The sequence below is a fragment of the Trichechus manatus genome, unplaced genomic scaffold, assembly GCF_000243295.1.
Source record: "Trichechus manatus latirostris isolate Lorelei unplaced genomic scaffold, TriManLat1.0 scaffold00098, whole genome shotgun sequence".
Classification (NCBI taxonomy): Eukaryota; Metazoa; Chordata; class Mammalia; order Sirenia; family Trichechidae; genus Trichechus; species Trichechus manatus.
The window spans coordinates 4,634,352-4,651,790 of NW_004444034.1; the positions used below are offsets into that span (position 1 = coordinate 4,634,352).

Genomic DNA, 17,439 nt, shown 5'->3' on the forward strand with positions numbered 1-17,439 from the left:
GAATTAATCCTCTTTCATATGATATTTTCTAATGAACCTTTCCTAAGAAGTCAATACCTAATGGTATCTCAAAAGCAGCAGCAGAAGCAGGCATTTACTGAGAACCTACTGAGTTCCAGGCTCTCAGCTAGGCATTGAGAGTACAGAGGTATGATATACCCTCCATCAACTGAGGACTTACATTTTCAAAGAGGAGAAAGAAAGTAGATAACATCATAACATCTAACGTGCTACAATAATCATTTGTGGCACATAAGAGGGCAGAAATATGTGAACGCTGGCTTACACAAAGCAAACCAAACTTTTCACTGTATTTGGAAGGGAGGCCTTTCCAAATAATTTAATTCAGGAAATGATAAAACTGAAGTGAAATTGTCAGAAAACATTGTGCATTTGATATTAGAAATGCAATTCCTATGGACCACAGCACCAGAGAAACATATGTCAAGCTTACTGTAGTCCTCAGGAGTCCAACAGTAGTCTGGAATTGCCCTAGAAAGAAGCCATTCTATGACTTTTCCAGACAGTCTGGACTTTCTAGGAACCATGGGAAATTTGAGAACAATGGTAGGATTTTAGACACAATTTTGAGATCAATTAGACTTCCAATTATTTCATATTTACTAACTCTCTGGCATTGACAGGCAGCACGGAGTAATGAAAATAGCACTGGACTATTAAGAAAAAAAAAACCTTTACTACATTATAGGCTAGCAAGATGATATTCATTAATCCATTTAATTTTTTCTAGCCACAGTTCCTCTCCTATATAATGAGTATAATAACTAGCCTGTCTGATTCATACAATTCTTGTGAAGAAATAATAAGATAAAGGATACAGAAATACTTTTTTCAACTATAAAACTGTATGTTTGATTATTGGCATCATTGTTCATATCTTACTAAGTTTTCTTTTTTCCATCACCCCCCTGGGTATCCCTATGAATCCTAACAAGAAACATCTTTGTACTGGAAGACCTCTTGACTTTTCTAGGAGGGAAACCAGCATTTATTCAATACTACACAGTCATTTTTACATCTATTATCTCATTTAAACCTCCCAATATTCATATGAGATAGTGAGGTATGACCCTCACTTTGCGGATGTGGAAACTGGAGCTCAGAGAGGTTAAGAGCCCCATTTAAAGTTGCACAGCTGTTAATCTAGCGCTCAGGGATACAAATCCAGTTTTAGTTCACTCTGAAAACAAGAAGACATGGATAGTCACAAAAGAGCCCTTCAGCCTTTTGAAAAAAATATCTTTTCCAAATCCCTTTAATACAAACAGACAGCCATACAGCAGCTACTTTGGGTTATATATATATATATATCACATATAATTTATATATCTATACCTATACGAGTCCCTGGGTGGCACAAATGGTTAAGCGCTCTCCTACTAGCTGAAGGGTTGGTGGTTTAAACTCACCCAGAGGCACCTCAAAAGACACGTCTGGTGATCTACTTCTGAAAGGTTATAGCCTTCAAAACCCTAGGGAGCAGTTCTCCTCTGCACACATGAAGTTGCCATGAGTTGGAATCGACTCGACAGCTACTAACCGCAGTAGTTAACTAGCTGTAGAAACAGACGGAAAGAGACAGAGAGAAGGAGGGGGCAGGGACATTCTATGCTAAACAAGCCTTAATCATAGATTTGCCATTTCTGGTCTTTTCATAGGTGTTCATCTATAGCTTGAATGTTTGGTTACTTGGTGAACCCCGCCCCTCCTCCATGATACATGAACTTCAATTAGAGTCTCTTTTCTACAGCTTGTGAGAAATGGCCTGATACAAGTTTGGGAGCAGACTCCATCTGCAGGCCTCCACTCTGTCTTCAGCCAATTAACATCACATGGGAAGCCATGATCAAGTGTTTATCTATGTGAAGCATCTTCCTGTATAACTGCAAACAAGTTAATTATGCCAGGCTTGGAGGAGCAGCTCCACGAACACCTTGATTGCTACTTGCCTGATAGTCCAAAATCTTAACATCAAAGACAACAATGGGTATAAACTATTAACAATATACTATTTTAAATATTTAAATGCTATGTATTTTGTATTAAATAAGATGGGTAACCTCTTTGAGTAAGATAGAATATGTTACCTATACTGAGTTGGAATTTGTATATTGAAAGGGAAATTCCAAAAGGTCTCACTGTGAGGAGAAGGCCAACAACACGAATTCTGAGCTCCAGGTTTATTTCAAGATTTCTTTGCCATTGGCTGGCTGCTATTTTGGAAGTTTTTGCTTTTGCCTCTATATTATTATTTCAGTCATAGGATTTCTAAATTAGTCCTTTTTGGGTAGATAGATGTTAGAAAACAAAATCATCACAAATTTTCTCAAAGTTATATTAATTAACTACCATTTAAAGATCCAAAACAGAACTGGTTATATAAGTAGGCCATGCAACAAGGCTGCTTTACTCTGGAACTTCATTTGATCATTTCTCAACTTGCTCTGGGCACCAGCTTCCCTTCAGAGGCCGCCACTGATGCTGAGTGACTAAGACATCCAGCTCCACCAGCTCAACCACAAGACAAGCCCGTTCCCCTAGCCCAGCCCCACAGGGCTATGAGGCATAGAGCTTTCTGCAGTGAAAAGTGGTCTTATTTTCCTGACAGAACCAGTCTGTGGCTGAGAGACCCCTGGCAGAAGCGTTTTGAACCTACAAAGTGATTCTTAAGTGGACTTTCTAAATCCCCTGGCAAGGAGGTTTACTGCAGCATTGGAAATAATCTGAAGTTCATCAGGAAAGTAATGGTTAAATAAATTATGTGTATCTATATTATGGAATATCATATAACTACTATAAAGAATGTGAGAACTAGTTATATTTATTTACCTATGGGGCATGTCCATGACACATTGTGAAATAAAGCAAGTTTAAAGAGTAATGTTTATAGTGTTTAAAAAATGGGAAAAGTAATGATTATTGATTATAAAGTGATCTCAATTTTGTGAAAAGAATAAAAACCCTAGGTGGGGATGGAAGAGCGAATGAGGAGAATATTCACATTTTTGGTACCTCTTTAGGTATGTTAATTTATTGTAATGAGTATATATTGCCTCTGTATTTAAGAAGAATTGAAACACATTCACCTGGCAAAATTATGACTTCACAGATATTTTAGCATAGAAAGTCTCTAAAAGAAAAATTTTAACAATTTAACCAAACAGTAGAAAATCTTTAAGAAAAAAAAAAGAAAGCCATTTTATTTGCCTGTTGTTATTGTCCTATACAACATTGCTTTCATATGCTTAATTTTTTAAAAGGGAATGATACGTATATGAACGAGGGGCAATTTCTCTCTTCAAATGCCTTGTGACATTTAAAAAACAAATAACCCATAGAAAGATGAGGAAACACTATGAAGAAAAATGGAAGACAGATTAGTTTCCAGGTTCTTTAATTTTCTGGGCTGAAAGCTTATTATGTCTATGTTTGCTAACCAAGGCAGCAGACTCACTAGGAACTCTTCCTCTTTTTCTTCTGTAGAATTAGCAGAGGAATCTGGATGAGTTCTGCTTTATCAGCTGTGACCACCTACAGGAGCTGGAACCATTTGGACATTTGGAGATTTAGCAGAAGTCCTTGCATGCTCACAGCAAGGTAAAAATGCCATTTTACATTGCCCAGGACGCACTTGCATCTCAATTGAAAATAAATATTTTTCAGGATGCCTTAACAAAAGGCCAGTAGACAATCTTATACAGACGTACACACACACACACACAAACACACATACCAGCATCTCTGCAGTCTCTGAAATATTGAAAACACAACACAAGCACAACTGAAGAAGACAAACATTTTCAATTTAAAAGGAGCGCTAGAGACATATAAGTCACGAGTCACCTCCCAGTGGGCTAAAGAGAGCATGATAAAAAAATAGTATGATATAATGTTATAAGCATAGTTATAAACAAATAGAAGTTTTTTGCAATCTCATTCCCTGTCAACTAAGACTGTCCATTCCCTTAGCTCATGCACATTCTTTCCTCAAGCTTCCTTACTTAAAGCCAAGGCTACAGGGAGGTAGAGACCTTGTTTTCTTATCTTTGGACCCATATCACTTACCCTGTTCCCCACCGGGAAACCACTACTAATTCTTCATGTAAGACTTCAAATAGACTTCCTACCCACTAAGTCACTTCTCTGAGGGTATGTGTCAAACTATCTGAAGAAGCACTTAGTTCAAGTAACTAACAAATGAAGAGGGAAAAAACATGCATTTTGGAAAGTCAGTGCCTTTCCTGGACAAAAGACAGAAAGGGACAGACACAGGTCTCAGGTGATAACCAAAAGGCTTATGTGTCTCTCTCCAGCTCTCAATATCTTAAAACCTTATGCTAGATTTCTTCAGTTTTCTGCCTACAGATCATTATTTTATATAATATTGTTTTAGAACAGAACATACATTAACCTCTTCCAAACAAGATCAAAAACTAGAACAAATTGCCTCTCTACATGGACCAACAATAAAAAAGATAATTTTTTATTCAGAGTCAACATTTATTGAGCTCCTTCTAAATTACTGAGTGCCAGGGCCTTTGCTAGGTCTACAAGCTACCAAGAGAAACCCAAAGTCTGGTGAGATGAAACATATTCTGATCTTTCCAGTTACCTTTCTTGACTGCAAATCCTATTCTTTAGAAATAAAATTAAAGCACCTGCTGCTAAAATGTGAACCCTTTAATACATCTCCTACTTACCTAAGAATCAACACTATTTTAGGCTAAACAGAGCTTACATGAAATGTATACATGGATAAAAATTATTATTATTTTTTAAATTAGAGGCCATTCAGGAAGCTACTTTGTAAGTAGCAGTTGGGGATTGCTTCTGAATGTGTTTAAATTCCCTAGACCTTCCTCTTTTTTAAAAATTTCCTCTATACCCTATGGTATTCCTGTGCATCAAGTATAAACCAAAGGGAATTCTATCTTTTGTTTGTGGACACATTTTTTGTTCAAGCCTTTGCTTGACAATTATATAGACAAGCCTTTTAACATACATTGGTAAGCACATGGAAGTTATTAGTACCACAGAGAATTTTTGACAGCTTAAATACATATAATTCAAAATGAAAGGTCAAATTGATTTTCCCATAATCTTCCAGATACAGTAGTGCACAAATTTGAACACCTTTCCAGCACACAAATGCTTACACTAAAATAAGTAGAGAATAATAATAATATAGAATCATGTACATAAGGATAAAAAAAATTAACTGCAATAAACCATGTAACCCCTTTGAGTGTGGTGATCATACTTAACTAGTCATCCTATTCTCTTTCATTTCTTGCTAGAAAGACTTGACTTACCCAATACCTACTCTCCATAAAGGATTGTTTTCCCCAACTCCTTGCAGATTTCCAAAAGGACCATTAAGCTTTTCCCATTATTGCAGAATTTTAAAGTTAAATGGTAATTTAGAGACCATATAGTCCAACGTTCCAGACCCAGACACTTATGCATCAAAGATCCAGTCTGTGTCAAAGTCTTTCCTAAACTGAGACAATACTTTCTGCCATTACTATGATTCCTCCTGCTCCTCTCCAAAACCGAAGAAAATGTCTACCTACAGGGATAAAAAATAAAAATTCACTCTATACCTGAAAGTTTTTCTAAATAATAAAAAGTTTTCTTCTTAGTGCATTCTCTTGAGTAATAGAAATACAACCAGAATGCTCCTTAGAAGCCAGGATGGCAAGACTTCGGCTCAGTTACTTTGGACACATCAGGAAAGACCAATAGCTAGAAAAAGATATTGTGTTTGGTCAGTGAAAACGAGGGAAACCCTCAGTGACATGGATTGACACAATAGCCACAACAATGCACTCAAACATACCAAAGATCGTAAAGATGGCATAAGACTGAGTAACATTTCATTCTGTCGCACATTAAGGTCACCATGTGTTGGGCCAACTCCATGGCAACTAACAACAACAGCAACAATTTTCAAGTGGTTATAAACCACACTAGAGCATCCTTCCTATCTTAAACCTTACATGGCTTTGGCCTTTAGCCCCTTCCTTTTTGTTCCATCTTTCCGAACGATCAGAATTGACAGAACTTAGCATTCTTATTCTCATTCTTATTCTTTGTTTCCCCGTCTTGTCTCAAACCCTGCCCACATTCCTTCATTCTCATTTATTTCTAACTTTACCCTTTCCAATCACTGAGTCAAATAACTATAGTTGCCTTCCTGTTTTATTATGGTACGGGAACTTGCTCAAAAAAAGCATTTGGGTTCAACTAAAAAAGTAACATCAACTTTTTGCAAAGCACTGCACTAGTTACTGTGGGATTGCGCACAATAAGTGATGGATCCCCATGCCCTCAACGGGAGATCTGTGAAGGCTGCATGCAAGGCAGTTTCATCATTCTTGCAGAGGAAAGGGTGGTTAATTCCAAAACAGAAGACATGGTCAGGCTTCACAGAGTATGCAGCATTTGGGTGGGGTCCCAGAGGCTGAGTAAGCAAATTCCAGTGAGAGGCTGCCCTCAGACTATTCATTTCTCATCTTTGCCCTTCTCCAACATTTTTGGATACAAAGTGTTCCTAGACTTCAAAAGGGGCACAAAGACACTCCAAGCACACAAAAACCTGAGCATTGAACTTGCACTAGTGGGAAAATGATCCCATTTTGAAGTTCATGTGGTCTGCTTGAGCTCTTCTGTTCTCATAGCAAACAGCAGCCTATCTACGCAGAGGGATTTAAATACATAGCCTGACAAATCAGTTCCCCTTTAAACAAAAAAAGGTAGTTTCGAAATGTCAAATGACTTTTGATGACATCAGTAGGAAAGAGAGAAGGGGAAGTTAACTCTGACCAATGTGGTGACAATAGAAATGGATTTATATCTCCTGTGTCTAGTAGACGGACTAGAACATAGTTGCTTAATAAATGGTGTGGTCATCAAATCAATAGGACACCTATAAATTATGAGCAGGCAAACATTGTCAGCAGAGGTTCTTTTAATTATTAACATTCTTAATAAAGATTAAATTCAATTATTAAATATCAAAATGAATTTTTTTATGTTAATATTAAAATAGCTTTGGAGGCAGGCTGTAGAGTAGTGGCAAATCCAGTGCCTTGACATAAGCAGAGAAGTAGCTAATGCAAGAACTCTTGACATCACCACTCTCATCCAGGGCGTCTAGATAGCTACACTCTTCTGACCCAAGATGTCTCTGGAAGGAATCCAAAAACCTTAAACTGTGAACAAACATGCCAACCTGAAGTCAATTAACACACAATTCAACAGCTTCTTCTTGTACATACATGCAGTCCTCTGACATTTTAAATAGGCCAGTTTCCATGTTCTTTACCATTTTCATTCTCAATAAGCAGAGAAATTAGGACCTTTATCACCTAGATTTGAGTATAATTATTATTGAGAATGATACGTCTATGACAAAAAGTCCCATAATTGCACTTCCAATGTAAAGGCAACTTAAAGCAATAGCTTAAGCTAGACATTTTAAAAATTATTATTATTCTTATTTTTGAAATGGTGTATCTTTGGCTATGTGTATTTTCACCAAAAAGAAAAGGTTGAGAAGTTAGAGGGTTGACATGTTGTGGGGTTGTTAACCACTGTCATAAAACAATATATGTACTACTGTTTCATGAGAAACTGTTTGTTCTGTAAGCCTTCACCTGAAGTACAATAAAAAAAAATTATGATTATTCTTTTCAGCAAACTTATATATACCTATCTGTCTTAGTAAAGGGTAAAAGCAGCATGATATAAAATAATTGAACTATTATTACTAACGTACCAAAATCTATACAGTGCATGTAAATATGTACCATATCCACCAAAGGAATTACTTTAGGAAGCTACATATTTATTCCACTTCTCAAAACATTTTTGGTGACTTCATTAATGCAGCTCACTTTATAGTCACATCATGTAATGGTAGAATAATAACATTATATTTTATAGCAAACTGTTTTTAATAAAAAACTCTGTCCCACTTGACCAACTATCTCTTTGATTGTCCTACGAATGACTTCAGATTCTTTCCAAAGTCTAAAACAGCCTCCTCAAATAATTCAGATTTGCATATATTCAAAAGAAAACTCTTTGAAAGGAAGATTTTAAAGCAGAGCTTTGAACAATGACAACATTACTGAACTACATAAACACACTCTTGGAGTGACTGCCCTTCACTTAGCCCTCATGTTCGTTAAGCAGTCCGTAGGGAACCATGGAAAGCTTGCTTGCCTAAAAGTGAACACTCCTGAAACGGACTCCTGCATTACCTTCTAACAGACTTGTGACTTCCAGCAAGCATCTAACTTCTCTGTTAATTAAGTTTCCACATTTATCAAAAGTAGGATTAATATTATCTCTTTTACTACCTTGGAGCCACACAAACTAAAGGATATAAATGTGCTTAGTTAAATAACTACACAAATAAAATTTGTTTAGAAACTAGTCATGTTAATTTACAGGCATTATAACAGAGTACTAGTATGAACATCAATTATCCTGTTAAACTATGCTGTTGATGTGGCTCCAGAAACAGCCTCTGATGCTGTGAGATATAAAGTTAAAAGAGATTAACCCTGAGATATTTTCAGAGACATGCTTCTAAAAAAGCTTGTTTTGTCTGTTTGTTTGAATCATTTAACTTCCCTAACAACGCTCAAACACGCAAATACTTCAAACTTGGCTATCTTTCTGCAACATCTGTACCAAAAAACCCACCTGTCACAGAAAACCACATCTCACTTACACTGTTCCTTGTTGTCCTGTGAAGAAGGAATATCCATCACCATTTCAAGAATAGGAGAGTCTCCCTAAAGGTGAATTTTTCACATACTTTCAGCCACAAACCATGTTTAAGTGTCCTCTTTAATAGTTAAAACGGGATTGAAATTCTCAATAATTTCTTCATGATGCCTGAAAAACAATTCTTAATCTGAATAATATCATCACGGCAAAATGTGGGGAGGAAAGAAGGTACACAAAAGATAATATACAGGAGAGTTCTATTTCTTCAGTAAGGCTTACCCAGAGCACCCTGTGTAAAACTGTATCTCCTCCCTGTGCTCCTGATCCCCCTTACCTTGCTCTACTTTCCCCTAGCGCTTACTTATCATTGCATTTATTATTTATTGTCTGTCTCCCTCCCATAGAATGTAAGCTGTACAGCGTTAAAGACCATGCCCGGCACTGATTTAGTAGGTGACCTATAAATGTTTTGTTTTATGTTTCTTCTTGCATATGAAAGTAATATATGCTTATTTTTGGAGGAAAAAAACTGGCAACTCTGAAAGGCATAAAGAACAAATCACCTGGTATCCAATTATCCAGAGACAGCACAGTTATCATTTTGCTGTATAACCTTCGGGAATTTTTTCAGTGCTCACACAAACATATCACATATATATTTTACATATCATTTATTTTGAAGTTAGATTATATTTAATCATATTTAAGAATAATACACTATTGTTCAGAGCAACATATGTCTAAACTTTTAATGAAAGTTGTGTAAAAAAAAAAAAAAAAGTACTAGAAAGCAAATATTTCAGGGTATATAGCAGCTATGAGGAGCCCTGGTGACTCAGTGGTTAAGGGTTCAGCTGATAACCAAAAGGTCGGCAGTTCAAATCCACCAGCCGCTCCTCGGAAACCATATGGGGCAGTTCTATTCTGTCCTAATGGCTTGCTGTGAGTCGGAATAGACTTGATGGCAATGGGTTTGGTTTGGTTTTGGGACCAACTATGAAGGATCCCTGGTGGAGCTGAGGTTAAAGCATTTGACTGCTAACCAAAAGGTTGGCGGTTGGAAAGTAACAGCAGCTCTGAGGGAGAAAGACCTGACGGTTGGCTAGTGTACAGATTTACAGCCTTGGAAACCCTATGGGGTCACTATGAATCAGAATCGACTTGACAGCAGTGGGTTTTTGTTTTGTTTTGTTTTTGTTTTTGTTTTATAGCAACTATGTAAAATATACATAGCCAAAAAGCAGACCACAATAGCAAAAGTAAGGGACATGGCTGGGGACTGAAATTATCCATTAAGTTATTCCTTAACTAAACTGGATAAATTAAATTAATATATAGGAAAGTTTTTTTTTTTTTTTTAATGTAAGCAATTTTTATAGTTCCGGTAAAACCTTTTTCTTCTATCTTATGAATTTAAAGAAAAATTCTTTGGGATGTCTTAGTTCCTTTTTGAATGAATTTAATTTTCACATGTTTTTCTCTCAACTGAGAAAAGGGGAAAAATGATTGAGCCTTTTGAAGCTTGATTTGTTTTCTAAGTTTTCTTCAGTACCTTATTTTTTCTTTACAAGACAAGAAATCATTTTGGTTTCATCAGGCAAAAAATTCAATCAAAATCACAGTACCAAGAATTTAAGAGTTGTTCTGAGGATTTTAAGGGTCACGGAGACAGAAAAATTCCCAACCAAACAGCAAATACCTTTGAAAGAAAAATATCATTGAAATATTTTTTCATCAAATTATATATGCTGGTATTAATCTATAATTAAGTTAACAGAATAAAAATATTTAAGTGGATATATTTAACTTTTATAAAAATCCTTTGAGAAAATGAGAAATTCTATAACTATATTTTTTAATGTTATATGTTTAATAGAAAAAAATGAGACTTCATGATGAATGATATCTAAAATATATTCAAAAGTCAAAACAAGTGAACAAAGAAATTCAAAACCAGTATACACATAGTATTAATTTTAAAAATATATGCATAGAAACACATTGTAAGAGAAATATATGAAAATTATAACAGTAGTTATTTCTGAGAGGTGGAATTACATGTGATTTTTATTTTCTTCTTTGAACTTTATTACGTTTTCTAAATTTTATATAACGAAGAGTTTCATGATCTAAAAAAATGGCATAAACTTGTGTTGGGCACATACTGTTTTAAAGCATTTTTAATAAGAAATCTCTCGTGAAATTGAGGGTTATAGAAACAAGGGGTTTGGCTAATGTCACCCAACTTGTAAATGAGAGAGGCAAGACCAGAAACCATTTCATCTGATGCCTCATTCATTGCTCCTTCTACTACCATTTGTCATCAAGTCAGTTCCAACTCATAGTAACTCCATGTGTCAGAGTAGAACTGTGCTCCAAAAGGTTTTCAATGGCTGATTTTTTGGAAGTAGATCACCAGGCCTTTCTTCCAAGGTTGCCTCTGGGTATACTTGAACCTCTAGCCTTTCAATTAGCAGCTGAGCATGTAAACTGTTTGCACCACCCAGGGACTCCTTCCTTCTACTACACCTCTCCAAATATTTGTTGAGCAAAGACTCATTCTTCATAAACAAATTGTTATTGAGAATCTACTATATACTTCACTCAGTGCAAGATTTTGGAGAAGCAGTGTCAAATAAGACTAAACACTTGACAGGGACAGCAGGAGCACACAAAGAAGCCTAATATAATATGTGGCCCCCACCCTGAAAGAGTGTGTGATCTAACTGTTCAAATGAAATAATGAATATTTTAAACAAATGAAAAAATAGAAGCAACATGTGATATATTCCAAATAGAAAAAACAAAAACCAAACCAGCTGCCATCAAGTCAGTTCTGACTCATGGCAACGCCATGTGTTTCAAAGTAAAACTGTGCGTCATAGGGGTTTCAATGACTGTAATCTTCTGAAAGTAGACTGCCACCTCTTTCTTCCAAGGCACTTCTGTGTGAATTTGAACCACCAACGTTTTGGTTAGTAGGTGAGAGTTTACCCATTTGTGCCACCCAGGGATTCCCACATTCCAAATAAGCGGTATAAATGACAAATGCTACAGAACTATAGGAAGGAAATGATTATTTAATTTGGGGTGATTAAGAGCAACTTCACAGGGGATGTAGAACACATATTGAGACTTAACGTTTGGGAGGGATTCATATAGCTAGAAAGGAAGTGTAATAGAGGTCAGAGAAATATTTTCAGCTAAATCATGGAGGCAGGAACATAAAAGCCAAATTCCAAAGAAAGGAAAAGGAAACATCTGGCTGTAATAGAGTGTTTTAGTTTTGGAAAAATAACTAGAATCAAGGTAATAGATTTGGAAAAATAACTAGAATCAAGGTTGTGAAGGAAATGCATGCCATTAAAAAGGAGATTGCATTTCTTCCTGTGAGCAATGGGGAGCCATGAAAATCTTTAAGTCAAATAGTAAAGATGTGTATAAGATCCATTGCCTGAAAATTTCCAGACTTAATGGTCTGACAGAGACTGGAGGCGCCCCAGAGCACATGGCCCCTGGACGCTCTATCACCCCCAAACTAAAACAATTTCCGAGGCCAACTCTTCAGACAGGGATTGGACTGGACTGTGGGACATAAAGTGATACTCGTGAAGAGTGTGCCTCTTAGTCAAGTAGATACAAGAGACCAAAGGGGCAGCTTCTGTCCAGAGGTGAGATGGGAAGGCAGAGAGAGATAGGAGCTGGTTGAATCGTCATGGGGAATCAGGGGCGGAAAGGAGGAGTGTGCTGTCACAGAATGGGGTGAGCAATTAGGGTCTCATAACAATGTATGTATAAAAATTTTGTACGGGAGACTAACTTGAAATGTAAACTTCATTTAATTGCAGCAATTAAAAAAAAAAAAAAGATACGTTGCCTGAAAATAGAGACTGGTGTCAGGGAGAACAGTTAAAAGGCTATTAAAAAGGGGGAGTTTTATAAGAAAATCTACCACAATTTGAGTGTTAAGATAATTCCAAAGTTTACATTTAAATGCAACAGGTCAAGAAAAGCTTATTTTTAAAAAAATTTAAAAATTTAAGGACATAACACTATTAGACATGAAGACTTATTATAAACTTTGAGGACATACACTATCAGAGATGAAGACTCATTATAAAGTTTTAGTTATTTAATAGAGTCTAGTATTGTTCAAGGATGGACAAATAGAACAATGGAACAAAACAGAGAATCCAGAAATAGACATATACATATTTGGTCCCTTGATTTCTGACAACGGGTGCAATTACTGACGTGATCACGGAACCGTTGCTGGTATTCTTAGAGGATTCACAGAGGGGCAACATCAGAAAAATAGATGTTGATGGAAAAACTGTAGATCATGGAAACAAATGATAGTGATTAACAATAATTTCTGACAAAATTCTAGGATGGATTATTAAACATCTGGTTTCAAGTTATAGTGTTTCCCCCTCAATTTCGTATTATGAACATTCTCATGCAGACAAGTTGAAAGAACACTGTATACCCTCCACCTTGATTCAACAATTGCTAACATTTTGCTATATTTATTCTCTCTCTCTCTTTCTAAATGCGTACACACACACACACTTTATTCAATTACTTGAAATCAAACTGCTGATAACACTTAGCATCTAAATACTTCAGCATGTATCTCATAAGAATAACAGTCTTCTGCATATACACAATATCATATTTTTTCATCATTCTTTATTGCACGTTGCAAACCCTCTGGGAATTTACTTTACCCCCTGGAGTACAGCCTTTAGAAATTACTCTGGGGGCTGTCATGGATTGAATTGTTTCCCCCCAAAATATCTGTCAAGTTGGCTAGGCCATGACTTCCAGTATTGTGTGAGTGACCACCATTTTGTCATATGATGTGATTTTCCTATGTGTTGTAAATCCTATCTCTATGATGTTAATGAGATGGAATTAGTGGTGTTATGTTAATGAGGCAGGACTCAATCTACAGGATTAGGTTGCGTTTTAAGTCAGTCTCTTTTGAGATATAATAGAAGTAAGCAGAGAGACAAGGGAACTCATACCACCAAGAACCAGGAGAATAGGGCATCCTTTGGACCTGGGGTCCCTGCGCTGAGAAGCTCCTCAACCGGGGAAGACCTTCCCCCAGAGAGAGAAAGCCTTCCCCGGGAGCTGGCACCCTGAATTCGGACTTCTAGCCTCCTAAACTGTGAGAGAATAAATTTCTGTTTGTTGAAGCCATCCACTTGTGGTATTTCTGTTATAGAAGCACTAGACAACCAAGACAAGGGCTATTAATTTTTGTATATCTTTAAAAAAATTCTATTTTATTCTTATTCTTGAGAGAGTGTTTTATAGGGTGTGCATTCTAGGTTGAAGTTACCTGCTACAAGCACTTCACAGTATTATTTCACTTTTTTCCATTTTTGCTGTTAAGAAGTTTGCTGATGGTCTAATTATCATTCCATTGTGGAAAGCCTTTCTTTTCTTCTGACTTTTTTTTGAGGTTATATTTCTTTGGCATTCTGAAATGTCATTACAACCTGCCTAAGTATTTTTTGTGTATCCTGCTTGATATTTGTTAGGATTCTTGAATTTGAGACTTTCATCAGTTCTGGAAAATTCTTAGGTATTATCTCTTCGAATATTATCTTTCATCTTTACTCTGTTATCTCCTTTGGAATTCTAATTACACATATGATAGACATTATCACTCTATGGACCATGTCTCTCAACTTTTACTACACATTTTTCATCTCTTTATCTCGCTATGTTGCATTCTGCATAATGTCTTCAGATCCTTCAGCTATATCAAATCTGCTGTAAAACCCATACACTGAGTTTCTAATTCCAGTTACTTTTTTTTTTTCATTTCTAGACAATCTATTTGGTTCTTTTACAAGTCTGCTTTATTGTATTACAGTATCTTACTGCTTAGTCATACATAATTTAAATTCCTCATTTACTCCTGTAAATATATTAAGCCTAACCTTCCAAATTCTGTTTGATAATTCCAATATCTGAATTCTTTATAGTCTTACTCTGTGGGATCTCTCTCATGGTGGCTTATTTCCTTGCATGTTTTGTAATTTTTTGTTGTGAATTTACATATATTTTTTGAATCACTTTTTTGGAAATTACTTGAAATCTGGGTTAAAGTGTTTTTCTCTATAGAGGGTCTGCATTTGCCTCCACTAGGTGTATAGGGGAACTACCAAACTGGTTAGCTTTAAATTTTCACCACTGGGTTTTTCAGATTACACAGCTGCAAACCTGCGTGAGGTTCCACTTTTGGTTATGAATTATCAGGAGAATCTTTTTCCCCCTTCCCATCCAGAGGCAAGGCCAAGACTGGCAAGTTTCCTTACTGTCTTCTTTTGAAGGTTAGGGTTCTGTCACTTTGCCATTTTACTGAGGATGTCACCATTCAGCATTCTAAGCTGTTTGCTGGAGACCCAATACAATTTCCCATTTTGAGTGGGTTTTAAGCTTCTTCCCTTTTCCCCTGAACATAGGTCTTTAAGATAGAAGTTGTGAGTAACCAGGGAACCCAGAGCAAACTCTGGGTATAGTGCTCACTTGCCTCTCTAGATTTGTGATTTCAAATTGTATTGGGCTTACGAAGAGTTCTCTGACATATTTTCCACTACGGCATTCATTTAAAAAGAGTTTAAAAAGTATTTTATCCTACATTTAAAGTTTTGTGTATTATGATTTTTTTTCTTTTTTTAAAGGAAATTAAGTCTTCCATAATGCCACGCAAAAAAAAATCCTGGCTTCAGTTTTAAAATCTTTTTATCCATTTAATAGTGAGACAGCCATTTTACTCAGTCAAAAAAACCAAATGTATAATAATACAACTACATTATTCTTTAACAGAACTTATTTTAACTCACAGGTGTCCATTTTTCCATCATAGCAGAAAACAATCTTTCAATTTAAAGTAAAATCATTCACTTCCACATTAAAATTCGTCCTGTCTGGGGTAAATTTTCAGACAATTCACAATCGTCCACAGGATTCATTCTCCCATTACCAATACCACTTTCTTTTCCTTTTTCTTTTGAAAGGGAGACTTAAGAATAGTTGGGACAAGGTTCACATACATCCTATGTCTCTGCTGGCCCTCACTGAGTTGCAACTTGTCCTGATTGGTCATTGTACACTGGCATCCACTTCTGTTGTCAGGTATAGTCATAACCGCAGATAGAGGTATGTGCATCTACATGCTTTTTGTTCCAACCCCAGAATACTTAAAGTCTATGGCCTGTTTAAGCCACTTTTGTGCCCTTCTTGAGGGCCATGAAAACATTTCAGATGCTCTCCTACACCACTCTGAGGACCTGGGAACTCTCTGAGGTGGCCCGCAGGCCCTTTTGCCTAGGCACATCTCTTTACCATTGTGCCTCTACCTTTCCAGGATCATGCTAGATATAGAGCTTCATTAAGATGCTCAAAGTGTCCCTGGCAATTAAGGCTTAAGTCTTCTCTACACTTGGATCTCCTACCCAGTTTAAATATCTACAGTTCAGTCCCTCCTCCAACTGAACCCAGTGAGCTGGGGTCCTGGGCATCTTCCCAGAGACTCAGGTAATGGTAGGGTCTCGTGACATCTCCTTTGATTCTTCTCCCACCAACTAGTCACTGATTCATTTCACTTCCCAGACACATAAAAACTAACATCATTACTCTTTGTCACTCTGAAGTTTTTGATATAAACTCTATGTTCTGATTTCTCCAGTCTCTTCCTCTCAGATAGCTCACAAAGTCTTTTATCTCAGAAAGCCAAGCTGTTACCAGAGATAGCTTTGACTTCCAAGACTATGGTCCTTTGTATGCATTTTAAAAACCTAATCAGAAACTTCAGTTAACTTCTGTTCTAGATTACATCTACCATTTCTCATTGAGCAGTGTCTCTAAAAAGCATTAAGGGAAGTGTGGGAGTAAAGAAATCTCACCTGAAAATTCAAAACATTATCAGCCACACACATTTGGAACAGCTACTCTTAATTCTGCACTTCCTCAACTAAGGAGAACATTGCTTTACATACACTATTTTATATAATCCTTACCACAAATGTCAGAGAGATAAAGAGAAAGAGACCATTATTCCCATAATTCAAATGAGGAAACTAAAACAATCTTCCAGATATTAAGAAACAGACCCTAAATCACAAACAATTAAATGGCAGAGTTAGGATTTAAGCCAATTCTTTGTAATTCCAAAACATGGGTTTTTACTCATTTCATTATATTAACTCCTTTCTAGAGTCATAGACCCTTATAAACTTAGAGGAGATTAGAATAAAATAGAAACGCCTAGAGTTATAAAGTTAGGGACCTGGAAGTCACCTAAAACTTGCCTAGTACGGCCGTCTAGTACAACCAGATACACGAATGACTTCAAACAAGAATATATCCTCTCTTTGAACCACATATTGTCCATAGTGCTTCACCAAACTCAAACATTGTTTAAGCAATTTACCTAAAACTTGAAATAATTTTTAAATCTTAAAAATGAGAGTCATAATATACTGGCCTAAAGGAGACTGGAGAAACCCCGAGAGTATGGCCCCCAGACACCCTTTTAGCTCACTGGTGAAGTTACCTCCAAGGTTCACTGTTCAGCCTGGGAGTGGACAGCCCCGTAAAACCAAATGAGACTAATGAGGTACAGGAGTCCAGTGACAAGGGCCAGAAAGCAGAAGG

At 36.5% G+C, this 17,439-nt stretch overlaps 1 protein-coding gene across 3 annotated transcripts in view; it reads right to left on the reverse strand.

Annotated features, from left to right (window-relative positions):
- PKIB (cAMP-dependent protein kinase inhibitor beta) overlaps positions 1-17,439 on the reverse strand; it is a 122,088-nt gene that overhangs the window by 12,003 nt on the left and 92,646 nt on the right. The window contains exon 1 of one of the 3 annotated variants that reach the window (XM_023737171.1): positions 8,765-8,880. The exons of the other annotated variants lie outside the window; for them this stretch is intronic. Coding sequence (XP_023592939.1) covers positions 8,765-8,807 — 43 coding nt within the window. The 5' untranslated portion in view covers positions 8,808-8,880. Of the gene's footprint in view, positions 1-8,764; positions 8,881-17,439 lie in introns of those variants that run through there. 3 annotated transcript variants of the gene reach the window in all.